The sequence below is a fragment of the Pantherophis guttatus genome, chromosome 2 (assembly GCF_059756535.1).
Source record: "Pantherophis guttatus breed Tessera chromosome 2, ASM5975653v1, whole genome shotgun sequence".
NCBI classification, from domain to species: Eukaryota; Metazoa; Chordata; class Lepidosauria; order Squamata; family Colubridae; genus Pantherophis; species Pantherophis guttatus.
The window spans coordinates 133,981,026-133,994,083 of record NC_142064.1 but is presented as its reverse complement, the minus strand read 5'-3'; the positions used below and the strand labels follow the sequence as shown (position 1 = coordinate 133,994,083).

Sequence of the window (13,058 nt, the reverse complement as noted above, 5' to 3'; positions counted from 1 at the left end):
CGGAGGATATATTTCACTGTTTTACTCTTACACACTTTTTAACTCCTGCAATTCTTGTGAGTTGTGGAAGGGAAATGTGAGTGTATTTGAATATTGGGTAGAGGGGGTTGATATAGACCCCAGGTTTCCCCCAGCTTGCACGCTTGTGAGCAGCTACAAAGGCTCCAGAAAAGCAGTAACTTTGCAGGCAGTAAAAGTGCCACTTTATTAGAAATGTGGTACAGTAGCACCAGATTGGATTGTACTTCCATACATAAGGATCCAGTTTCTTTCAGCATTCTTTTCCCCCCCACAACATAGCTTATATTTTTATTTTTATTTTTAAATTAAAAATAAGCAAAATCCAAAGCAAAAATGAGCTTCCATGTGAGCTGCCTGAGCAGGCAAACAACAGAGAGTGATGATTTGCACTTCTGAAGCAATGTACTGGACTACATTTTGTATTAACTAGTTAATAGTAACTCCCCTCTCTCAAAACCTTTAGAGTTTCTCCATGTTGTGAGTTAATCACATTTGAGGTTCCCTTTGAGAAGCCAATTAATGATGTTGGAAGCAGGCGCAGCACACAGAAACTCAGTAGAAATAGTGTGTCTAAATACTGCAAGATGGAAGGGGAGAACTCGACACTAGAATATTTTTTTTTCCTAGCAATGACCTCTTGTTGGTAATTAACCATGTGAGTTTCTTCTTCTATCCAGTGGCCTTCACCTGAGCTCAAAAGCAAGCAGATCAAAGCAACGTGGGAAGCATTTAACCACATAGGTCCATAGACATTAGACTTTTGAAAAGGAATAATGCCCCAAAATAACAGAGGCTTGTGCCAGGCCTTCTCTAATGCTTAAACTGTTGATAGTTGGTTTGCTAAACCAAATAGATTGCTACCAAAAATGAGAACACTCAAATATTGAGAATTTGCTTCTCAAAATATCCAGTATTAACAAGCTTCCAAATCCACTTGAATCTTTTTTTTATTATCAAAAATGAGCAGAACTTAAAACAAAAAGCATTTTAGATTATAAATATTTCATTTCTCCCCCAAAATATGAAGCTACAACTAAAAAGGACAAAGCAAGTTGCAGATGGCACTGTTTTGCACAAGGAAAGCCCTTTCCCAATTAACAGAGAGACAATTCTGATCAGAAAATAGATGCCTTTGGTTAGAGGCTGTTTGGAGAATCCAGCCACCTCCTCACCTCTATTTATTTTTCATCATAATTTAAGGATAAATATATTTCTAGATTAAATATATGGGAAGAGAAAGGTTCAAAACAGCCTTGTAGCACCTATATGGGACCTCTTGTGAGCTATTCTTCTTATTTCTCCTATGAAATTATTGGTTTTCCTCTTCAACTTCCTTTACCTTGGTAAAGTAAAGAATACTAGAATTTCTCTGTTTCTGCACTTCAGTGGAACAGTCCATTTTGTACTGTATAAGGTCATGTTCCTAATATTCAAAATAAGGCCCCAAATTAGCTCTTGGCATAGTATGTGGCATTCATATAAAACCAGGGGAACAGGCAGAAATTCTACCTACAAAATGCCAGCATCTTCTTTGGAGTGATCACTGCATGACCCAATCAACTGCACAATCTTCGTTGATCTTGCATCGAAAAAAATATGGACAGAAATCAAGGGAGAATAGACTCCCCGTTTATACTGATGGAAGAGTGATGGCTGTATAATTGGCTGCTAATTTGCCCTTCCGAATATTACCTAAGGCCTCCTACTGCCCAGAACCAAGACTTTTAATTTTAAATAGGATGGGATTTTAATAGCAAAAGTTCCCTTTATATTTACTGAAGCAACGATTTCTAACCAGTAGCTTCCAAGTTTATTTAAAGAAAGGGTGGAGGCTTAGTAATAAAATTCCATATCTGGATCCTGCCAGGGCTTACAAATCTTGAAGAGCTTGACAAATAGGCACAGTTTTACCAGCTGTGGCTTTTCTCATTAATGCTATCAGTCACCTGGAGAGCCATTCCTTGTAAAACTTTTTTTTTTCCTTGCAGCTCTTAAAGCTATAATAAGCACTCTTTCAGCATCTGAAGCTAACCAACTTATTAATTCATATACTTATCAAACTTGTTTGCCGCCCATCTCACTGCGAAATGCCTATTGGACTATTATCTTCTGAGTAAGAGATTGCACTAGAGCCGTGATGGCGAATCTATGGCACGCGTGCCACAGGTGGCACGCGGAGCCATATCAGTGGGCATGCAAGCTCAGCTCTGGCGTGCATGCACGTGCTGGCCAGCTGACTTTCAGGCCTTTTGGGCCCACCGGAAGTCAGGAAAAAGGCTGTTTCCAGCCTCCGGAAGGCATCGCGGGGGGGGAGGCAATTTTCGCCCCCCAACCTCCTAGAAAGGCTCTAGAGCCTGGGGAGAGTGAAAAACAGGCCTTCCGGTGGGACCGGAAGTTGGCAAATGGGGCTTTTCCAGCCTCCGGAGGGTCTTCAGAAAGGCTCTGGAGCCTGGGGAGAGCGAAAAATGGTCCTACCTTGCCATCACATGCCAAAAGTGGGGGGAGCGCAGGGGGAGGTTGCGCGCACATGCGCAGGAGGTGGGTCACATAGAATTGTGGGTGTGGGCGCACGCATGAGCGACCCTCCCGCGCTCCCCCCCCCCCCACTTTTGGCACACGATGGCAAAAAGGTTAGCCATCACTGCACTAGAGTCTGGGAACAAGGGCACACTCAATGGTGCAGATAGAGTGTTCTAATCTCAAAGAAGGCCCTTGTTTTTTTTCCATCACCTACGGGTGCCAGAAGTTAGGAGAGGTGCTCAGAATCATATGCTCAGTGGGTTTACATGAGATGGAAAGTGATTCCTATACATACCCTGAGAAAAATTTATTTCAGTCCTGCCCAGCCTGCTACTTGGCTAGTCCTACGCATGATATTACGAGTTCAACGTTTTGGCCATTATCCAAGTGATCACATAGAGACCTCAGCGGGTAGCTATTTTGGTTTTAACAGCTTAAGGGACATTAGAGGATGTAGCTTCCGATTTTGCCTCTTGAGTCTTTAGCCACAAAGTCATAGACCTTCTGAGGTCCCAGCTGAATTCGGCTTCTGGATTGGGGTTAGGTACAATCTTAGCTAGAGGAACGGCTAACGGCAACAGCGGTTGTGTTTCATTCACAAATAAATTATTTAGCAGGAAGCACTCAAAAGAAGAATGGTGGAGATGGTACGAAGTAAGCAAGCTGGAGCACACGCACAAGAGTACCCATTAGATTTCCAGGAGACTGGTTTGCTCAGGGCTGGTGGCATCTTTTTCCTCTCCAGCCAGGCCATCTTGAAGGGCTGCAGCGCTGGGAGAACTAGCCCCTGTAGCAACCTCTTCTCGCTCCGCTTCACCTTCTGGGGGTTTGCCCACTCCCATTTCATTATGGGTCTTCTGATGCTTGCTGAGGTGGTCGCTACGAGTGAAGCGCTTGTTACAGAGTAAACAGGTAAATTTCTTCTCCCGGGTATGGGTGCGAACGTGGCGTTCCAGCTCGTCCGAGCGCGTAAAACGCTTGCCGCAGAAAAGCCAGTTGCAGACAAAAGGACGTTCCCCGGTATGCCATCGCAGGTGAGCTTTCAGATGTGAGGCTTTCCCATAGACCTTCCCGCAGCCTGGGATATGGCAACTGTGAATCGGCTTCTTCCGCAAGCTGGCTGCCGAGGCCCCAAGCCGCTCTAGTTCTTGGCAATTAGGGCAGTCACAAGTGGACCTGCCGGTTGTGCTGCCAAAGGAGCCCCCTCTTCCAGACTTCAAGGCAATCCCACCTTCCATCAGGGAGCTATTGGCCACTGGCTTAGGTTTATACATTTCTTGGGGCAGCACATGTTGTCCTGAAGGGAGAAGGTGTGATGAAGAAGTAATGCCTACTGCAGGGTAAGGAGCAGGATTCAAAGTTGTGAAGTCAGACGTGTAACTGGGTAGCTGGGGGCTGATGGGCGCCTGACTCGGCATGGACTGTAAGGAACCCTGGAGTCCATCGGATTGTGGCTGAGAACTCAACCAGTTGCTGTTGGAATGCATGTCCCACCAAGAAGCCGTAGGGTTGCTAGAACTGGTAGAGATGCCTGGGTGGATGCCAGCTTTGTACCAGGAGCCATAAGGGTGTGCCATGTCCAAGGAGGTATAGACACTGGGGAGACAATCAGGGGATGGATGCCCCTTAGGCACCAGCAACGAAGAAGGATCTTGAGTTGTGGGTGAGGCTGAGAAGGAATGGGGGAAAGGACTGTAATCATTGCTGTAAGTGGTAGAAGCTTGTGGGCTAGCTGAAGGAGACATCAATCCATTCCCATTGGGGAAAGTGGCTGCATAGGAATCTCCCATGCCTTCAGTGCTCCAGAGTTTTGGAGCAAAAGACTCTACTCCCAAAAGGTAAGATTTTCTTCCCAAATTGTTCTCAGTGTTTCTGGGAGAGGTTGATTCTTGAACCGGGTTAGAATTTCCAAATTTATCCCAAGTGTCCGTCAACATAGCCAGGGAACTGGAGCCATACTGCACTTCTTCCTAGGGGGTGGGAAAAGAGAGAAAAAGCAAAAAAAAGGCAAAAGGAAATTTAGGTATGCTGTAAATTGGGGCAGAGGAAATACAGACAGGATCATAAACCGCATCCTACTTATAGAAGCAGTGGACTATTTCCCCAAGAATAATAAGTACCAGTATTTGCCCATTAGAAGTAAAAAAAACCTACCAGCCTTCCTTTCTACAATAATGGGATACTTTTATAAGACATCATGGAACCTCCTAATCATTACTGTGAACATTTGCCTATTTGTCCTCAGAACAAGAAAAACAGAATTTAAACATTTTTCTATGGAGATGGGTTTTAGACTTAGTGTAACAAAAATGTGAAGGTAACACATTTGCCACTGAGACAATTCTTTAGTTATTGGCATGGATGGGTTTCATGGTATATTATAATATGAATTATAAATTGTATGTATGAAAAAAGTCACACCATTATCCTTAAATGATATATATTATTGCTGCAACACAGACATACAACCCAGAAATTACAACATTGAATGTACAAACATGTACAACACTGATGTATATACTACAACACTGTTGTACAACACAGAATTTGTGCGTGCTCCATCATTGGAGGCTTTTAAGAAAAGACTGGACAGCCACTTGTCTGGAATGGTATAGTGTCTCCTGATTGAGCAGGGGGTTGGACTAGAAGACCTCCAAGGTCCCGTCCGACTCTGTTATTCTGTTATTCTGATATAGCTTCATATGACAAATCTGTTTTAATGAGATATACTAGCTCACTGCTCAAGGAAAAGGCCATTTCAGAAAAGAATTAGACCTTCCTTTCTATTTTCATGATCATGATGTATATTTTTTCTGCTTCTTCAGATGGTGACCTTTTGAAACAGCTGAGTCAAAGATGTCCAAAGAAACCGGTCTGAAAAGATGAGTTGCAGAGACACTTTACCTTCTTATTACAATCACAAATAGTGATTGTGCCACAAGAGTCCATTTTGAATTTGAGGACATTGACATAATCTAGTCTCTATTGGGTACTGAAGAGTCTTTTGGCACAAGGTTCTGGGCAAGATGCAAGGCACACTGAATGGGAGCTGCACAAGAATAAAATGTACAATTTGCATCTATTTCTATAGAAGTTCCCAATTGTGTTCAATACATGACAGGAATTTTTATTTCATCTCTTTGCTGCTTCTCTTATCTATACCTTACATTCTTAAGGACCCAGATTGTTGGGGGCAATATGCTGACTCTGTAAACCGCTTCGAGAGGACTATAAAAGCACTATGAAGCGGTATATAAGTCTAAGTGCTATTGCTATTGCTACCCTGTTTCCCCCAAAATAAGACATCCCCTGATAACAAGCCCAATCGGGCTTTTGAGCACATGGCAATAAGGCCAAGCGCTTATTTCAGGGTTCAAAAAAAATATAAGACAGGGTCTTATTTTCGGGGAAACGTGGTATTAAAGTATACATTTCAACCAATAGGGTGACAAAAGTAGACTCCATCAAATGAAATTCATTCTATGAAAAAATAATTACAGACAGTTCAATAAATAATTAATCTTTCCAGCTAGCAATAGCACTTAGACTTATATACTGTTTCACAGTGCTTTACAGCCCTCTCTAAGTGGTTTACAGAGTCAACATATTGCCCCCAACAATCTGGGTCTTCATTTTACCCACCTCAGAAGGATGGAAGGCTGAGTCAACCTTGAGCCAGTGAGACTCGAACTACCGAACTGTTGGCAGTTGGCACTCAGCAGAAGTAGCCTGCAGTACTGCATTCTAACCACTGTGCCACCACAAAAAACATGTTGTTACAAGAAGTATTTGTTTTTGCACCGAATTGACCATAAAGTAGGTTAATGAATTGAAATTAAACACTGAAAACTATAACTTGCAGATCAATGCGTTTTTCAACAAAGGGGCAGACAACTTGTAAAAAAAAGTGATTATATATCTATAACCATTACCATTTGTGATATTACATTCTCAGCACTGCTATGGCACATGTACAGGTAGTTCTCAACTTACAATCATTTGTTTAGTGACTGTTCAAAGTTACAACAACAGTGAAAAAGTGACTTATGACTGGTCTTCACACAACCACCACAGAATTCCTGTAGTCACGTAATCAAAATTTGAGCACTTGACAATGAGCATATATTTATGGTTGCAGTATCCCAGGGTCATGTGACTAGTTCCCACCTTCCCAGCCAGTTCCCAACAAGCAAAGTCAATGGGAGAAGGTGTACTTGCTCAATAACAACACAATTCACTTAACAACACTGATGGACATGGTAGACAAAAGTCATAAAATTGGGTGTGATTCACTTAACAATTGCCTGGCTTAGCAACAGAAATTCAGGTTCCAAGTGTGGTCATAAGTTAAGGACTACCTGTATAGTTAAACAGATAGGGAAAACCTTGACAGATTCGACCAGAACTTCATCTGCTCTGGTTCCCACTGCTAAGAAATTCACAGGTAGGATGTGTGAATGCATCTTGGAATCATCAAGGTTTCATGTAAAACACCTAAAGTCCTGCCATTGTAAAAAGGAAAAACACATTTTTAACAATCTTAAGGGAGAAGCTGCAGATATCTTAAGCAGGGGCTATATAGCAGTTAAAGTAAAAACCATAGGATTGGATCCCAAAGAATAGATGACTCCTATTTTCTGCCTCTCCAGACATTTCTTTCAAGTTTTTTTTTTTGGGGGGGGGTGAGTGTGTGTTAAATTAGCTACAGAGTTTGGGCACTTCTGATAGTTGTCCTTTATCACCCTGTCTCAGGTGAGCTGCCAGCCTTATTTGCCAAGGAATCTTTTTTCCTATGGCATAAGGATGACAAAGTAATATAACTATCCCAAAGTGAATGTTATGTGTTCTTATTAAATAATTCCCATTCATATAATTAACGATTGCACACCACATAAAACCTGTTCTCAATTTTGCATTTCTTCTTATCAGTTTCAGATAAGTGCAACCAGTGGAACAGCTTGCCTTCAAAAGTTGTGGGTGCTCTATCACTGGAGGGCTTTTAAGAAGAGATTGGACAGCCATTGATCCAGAATGATATAGGGCCATGATGGCGAACCTATGGCACGCGTGCCACAGGTGGCACACGGAGCCATATCGGTGGGCACACGAGCGTTGCCCTAGCTCAGCTCCGGCCCGCATGCGCATGCCAGCCAGCTGATTTTTGGGCCTTCCTGGCCCACCGGAGGTCGGGAAACAGGCTCTCCCCAGGCTCCAGAGGTTTTCTGGGTCCCACCAGAAATCAGCAAACAGACTGTTTCCAGCCTCCAGAGGGCCTCCGAGGGGGGGGGGAGGCTGTTTTCACCCTCCCCAGGCTCCAAGAAAGCCTCTGGAGCCTGGGGAGGGCGAAAAATGGGCCTACTGGGCCCACTGTGCCATCGCATGCCAAAAGCGGGGGAGCTCGGTGGGGTCATGTGGGCATGCGCAGGGGGATGGGGTGCATTGAATTATGAGTGTGGGCACATGCACATGTGACCCCTCCACTCCCCCAACTATTGGCACACGACAGCAAAAAGGTTAGTCATCACTGGTACAGGGTCTCCTGCTTATGCAGGGGGTTGGACTAGAAGACCTCCACGGTCCCTTCCAACTCTGTTATTCTGTTAAGTAATTAATTTAGAATCTATATTCTTTGGTAAACTGCATCATGGCTACATAACTGAGATACAAAAAGCTGGCTCTTTTACTGGAAAAATTCATGTTTTAAACCATGGAAAAGGTCCCCGTTTCAAAGCCAGGAACAAAAATGTGAAAAAACTTGAAATTCAAGTAGCTTTGCATTTCACTCTAGCTGTTTCACAAATCTCACCTTGTGGTATCACAGCCAGAGGTGAAATTCAAAAATTTCTTCTACACGCAAGGAAAATTACCATCATGGTGATTTATGGCAATGTATAGGAACAAGTTCTGAAAAGAAGGGTCAGAGTTAGAGCCATTGCATGATCTGGTTTTTCAGAAAGGTTTAATTGCAGATTGGCAATTTATCTACAATGATAATTTCATTCATGCAACTCTAGTAAGACAGTCTATCACACACAGATTACACTGGCCTAAACTATATACAGATAGTCCTTGATTTATGACCATGATTGGGACCAGAATTTCTGTTACTAAGCAAGACAGTTGTTATGTGAGTTACACCCAATTTTGTAATCTTTTTGTCATGGTTGTTAAGCAAATCACTGCATTTGTTAAATGAATCACACAGTTGAATTTGGCTTCTCCATTGACCTTGCTCGTCAGAAGCCAGCTGGGAAGCTTGCAAATGGCAATCATGTGACCATGGGAAAAAGTGCCACTGTAACTTTGACAATCACTAAACGAATGGTTGTAAATTGAGGACTACCTTTAATAAGTGCACAGCAATGTTCCTGTTACATAGCATGGGAAGAGGAATGAAGATGGTGCTGAGGTGGTTGCAAATGGAACAGAGAACAGAGAAAATAGAGAGAAACATTCAGTCCCTTTGGAAATCAAGGAGATATCAAAGGCCTGTTTGATGGAGGAAGGAGAGTTTCTTCAAACAATACATTATTTTCATTACCACTGCATGATATATTTGTCTTCAGCATTAATAGCTGCAATAAAGAATAAGAACATTCATATGCCTATTACAGGTTAATTGAGCACACTAATTTTCTACCGTGTTTCCCTGAAAATAAGACCGTGTCTTATATTTTTTTTAACCCCAAAATAAATGCTTGGCTTTATTTTCGAGGAGGTCTTATCATTTTGGGGCGCGTGGAGCAAGACGGGGCTCCTCTTGCCATCTTACCTGATTTCCAGCTCTGTATCCCTAACCCTAACCAGAGGAAATGGCGGGGACCGGCTGCGTATGATTTAAATATTTTCGGGGAGGTCTTATTTTCGGGTAGGGCTTATTTTATTATTATTATTATTATTATTATTATTATTATTATTATTATTAATGTAATTTATATGCCGCCCTTCTCCCGTAGGACTCAGGGCGGCTTACAAAAACAAAGAATTACATAAAATTAAAATCAGTTTAAAATTAAATTAAAATCAATTAAAAATTATTAAAATTATTTGAAGTCACCCTACGGATTCAGCCCATTTGGTGAAAAAGCCACATCTTCAATTCACGGCGGAAGGAGAGGAGGTCTGGGGCTGTCCTGAGGCGGTAGGCAGCCCATTCCAGAGGGTCGGCGCTCCCAGAGAATGCTCTCCCCCTGGGGGCCGCCAGCCGACATTGTCTGGCTGACAGCACCCTGAGGAGGCCTGCTCTGTGTGAGCGCATCGGACGATGGGAGGAAGGCAGGAGATGATCCTGCAGATACCCCGGGCCTAAGCCATGTAGGGCTTTATAAGTGAGCACCAGCACCTTGAAACGAAATTTTCAGGGAAACAGGGTAGTATACATTTCAGAGTCCTATTTTTGTCCTATAATGCTCTTGGAAACAATGGAGAACACATTCACATGCACATGTATGTATCTTCCAATTAGATTTATGCAACATTTCAGATCTGAGTCCCAAATGGGCTTTAGTATGCATAAGACCATGAATGTAGCACTTCCTTGCAACTCTTTAAAGCTGCTGTGTCCATCTTTTTGGAATCATATTTGAAGAATTGCTCCCTTTTTCACATTTTAAGTTCAATGTGGGGGTTCTATTAGCTCTGAAGAACAGACTTAACTACTAGAGAAGGGACCCTCTCTTATGATACTGATTTTTATGAAATAATTTCACATGGTAAATAACCTACTTAGCATTTTACTCCTTTTTGATACCTAATAAAAAATATTTACTCTCCTAATGTCTTAATCATGTTTTATCTAATCCTTAGAATATTTTGATGATTTTTTACATTCTTGCGTTCATTTGTCCTGTGCTATAAACCTTACAAGTTGACCTTATAGCTGCCATTGTAAAGGCTTAATGATGTTCCAGAATATAGCTGAGGCTAATTGAAATATCCTACTTCAAAACACTGAGATTTCAAAAGGACATAAAATGTTGAAACAGTAACTTAGTACATCCTGATACTGAACAAATACGTTTAGTGCTGTGATAGTTTCTTTTGGTTGATTTATGTGGGAATTGATCTGTATTCCTAACTCCAATTTCATCAGTATCAAATGAAAACTACTCAGACCCTGTTTATCAGATTGAAAACATTTAAACCCATTATTTCTAAAAAGAAACTATTTTGCATAAAGCAATATAGAAAGACATATTAAACAGCAATGGGGAATCCACATCCAGGATCACATCCATCATTTCAGGTTCAGAGTTTTGGCATATAATTCTGAATTCAGCATCTCAAGAACTTAATTTTATATTTAAACAGCAAACAGAAATGTGTTTGTGATCTAGGAACTCTTTGACAGATGTTATGCAAAATAGTTAACAGGCAGCTTTACAGATGTTCTACTCACTTTTTAATGTCATCATATATTTTCAATCCCAACCACATAGTAGAAAGAGCCACACCGCAAATGTGCAATTTATTCATTATAATTTTATAACACTTCCAGTTATTTACATCATAAAAGCATGAGCAGCAAAAAGACACAGCACTAAAATAATTAATTGGCTAAAAGTACAATAATAGAGTTAGCACAATAGTGATCCTTGGTTCACCAAATGCCTTCCAGAAAAAGCTGTCTTTTAGTTTGGAAAGCTAACGCTGAGGGTGCCAGAAAGAGGATATTCCTTAGTTCAAGCACCATAGCTGAAAAACATAGCCCATGAGCTAGTGGTGAAATCCAATTTTTTTTACTACCAGTTCTGTGGGTGTGGCTTGGTGGGTGTGGCTTGGTGGGCGTGGCAGGGGAAGGATACTGCAAAATCTTCATTCCCACCCCACTCCAAGGGAAGGATACTGAAAAATCTCCATTTCCTCCCCACTCCTGGGGGAAGGATATTGCAAAATCTCTATTCCCACCCCACTCTGGGGCCAGCCAGAGGTATATTTGCCGGTTCTCTGAACTACTCAAAATTTCTGCTACCGGTTCTCCAAACTGCTCAAAATTTCCGCTACAGATTCTCCAGAATCTGTCAGAACCTGCTGGATTTCACCCCAGCCATGACCCCACTCCCCTTTGACCTAAAAGGTCTGGACGACTATTTAAAAATGTTGGTGAGATGACTGAGAGCAGCAGGCAGGCCATTTCTGTATGGAGTAAGCAGTCCAGCTAACTCCTAGAGCAGAGGTCTCCATGGATCAACACCGGGCCGTGGCATGCCAGAAACTGGGCTGTGCAAATAAGCAAATCCCCATCCGCAGGATGCAGACACGAAACTACACCCCCTCCAGTCTGCGGAAAAACTTCTCTTCATGGAACCGGTCCCTGGTGGGCAGTGGTGGGTTGCTCCCAGTTCACCCTGGTTCAGGTGAACCAGTAGTGGTGGCGGTGGAAGGCTCTGCCCAGATGTTATCAAAAACACTCTGCGCATGTGCAGAAGCTTATGTGCAGAAGTGCTGCACGCTCATGCGCTACCGATAGCGAAGCGGTAGCGCTGGGATTTAAAATCCACTACTGATTGGGGGCCACTGGCCTAGAGAACAAGCAATATAGGACTTTGTAGCTTTAAAATAGCACTGTGAATTGCACCTGTAAAGTTATGGAAAGTTGCCACAAAGTGCAATTGAAAGTGCACAATGGGGATGAACAGAAAACGTCTAAGAGCTCAGTACAGGTAGGAGATCACGAGAAGACATTGTGCTCATTTTGATGAGCCACTGGGAGAAAAGAAGGTGCCAACAGGAAGTGCCCATTGTATAAATAGGTGGTCCTTGATTTACAACAAGTTACAACTAATCTCCCAAAAGGTACTTATGACCTGGATTTGAAGTTCTGCTGCTTCTCTGGTCACATGATTGCACTTTGGGTGCTTGGCAACCTGTTCACCTTTACGATCATTTGCAGTGTACGTGACCCTGATTTACACCTTTTTTTTTTTTGCAGAAAACCAGTTTTTTGTTTCTGGCAAAAAAACTCCCATTGCAGATAATGGATTTTGCTTAACGACCATAGTGATTCACTTCAGGACCACTGGGAAAAAATATTGCAAAATTGGGTCAACCATATGATGACCTGCTTAATGACTGGCACGATTTATAACCATAATCCCTGTGTCAATTATGGTTGTAAGTCTAGGACTATCTATGAAAAGAAACTGAGATCAGTTACTTGCAGCTGCTGGCACTACCTCTTCTCCATATGCTTACTGAAGTTGCACATTCCTCTTACATGTAATATGTAAACGCAGAAGCTCTTTTTCTGGTTCTTGTATTTAAGGGACAAAGAGAACTGGCTGTCTCAACTGTCATCTAGTTTGTAGGGCTCGTATGATGAAAGAAGCTGAAGGTTGCAAAATTCTATGTATTCATATTTTGAAATAAACTTACTTTATTTCAAACTTTTATAAAGGTTTACTTCTGAGTTAGCATGCTTAAGATTAACTTTTTACCCCCTATCTTTTAATTCTCTAATTTATAAATTATGGATTTATAAAAGTGAAATAAATGTACACGTACACCAAATGTCCTTT

General features: G+C 42.0%; 2 protein-coding genes across 3 annotated transcripts in view; both read right to left on the bottom strand.

Moving 5' to 3' along the window:
* AAAS (aladin WD repeat nucleoporin) overlaps positions 1-13,058 on the bottom strand; it is a 106,736-nt gene that overhangs the window by 57,899 nt on the left and 35,779 nt on the right. The gene's annotated exons all lie outside the window — the stretch shown is intronic.
* Positions 177-13,058, bottom strand: part of SP7 (Sp7 transcription factor) — a 62,003-nt gene continuing 49,121 nt past the window's right edge. Inside the window, exon 4 of one of the 2 annotated variants that reach the window (XM_034412183.3) lies at positions 177-4,511. In XM_034412183.3, the coding sequence (XP_034268074.2) occupies positions 3,231-4,478 (1,248 nt within the window). In that variant the 5' untranslated portion in view covers positions 4,479-4,511 and the 3' untranslated portion in view covers positions 177-3,230. The remainder of the gene's footprint in view (positions 4,512-13,058) is intronic. The other variant, XM_034412185.3, reaches the window with a different exon arrangement.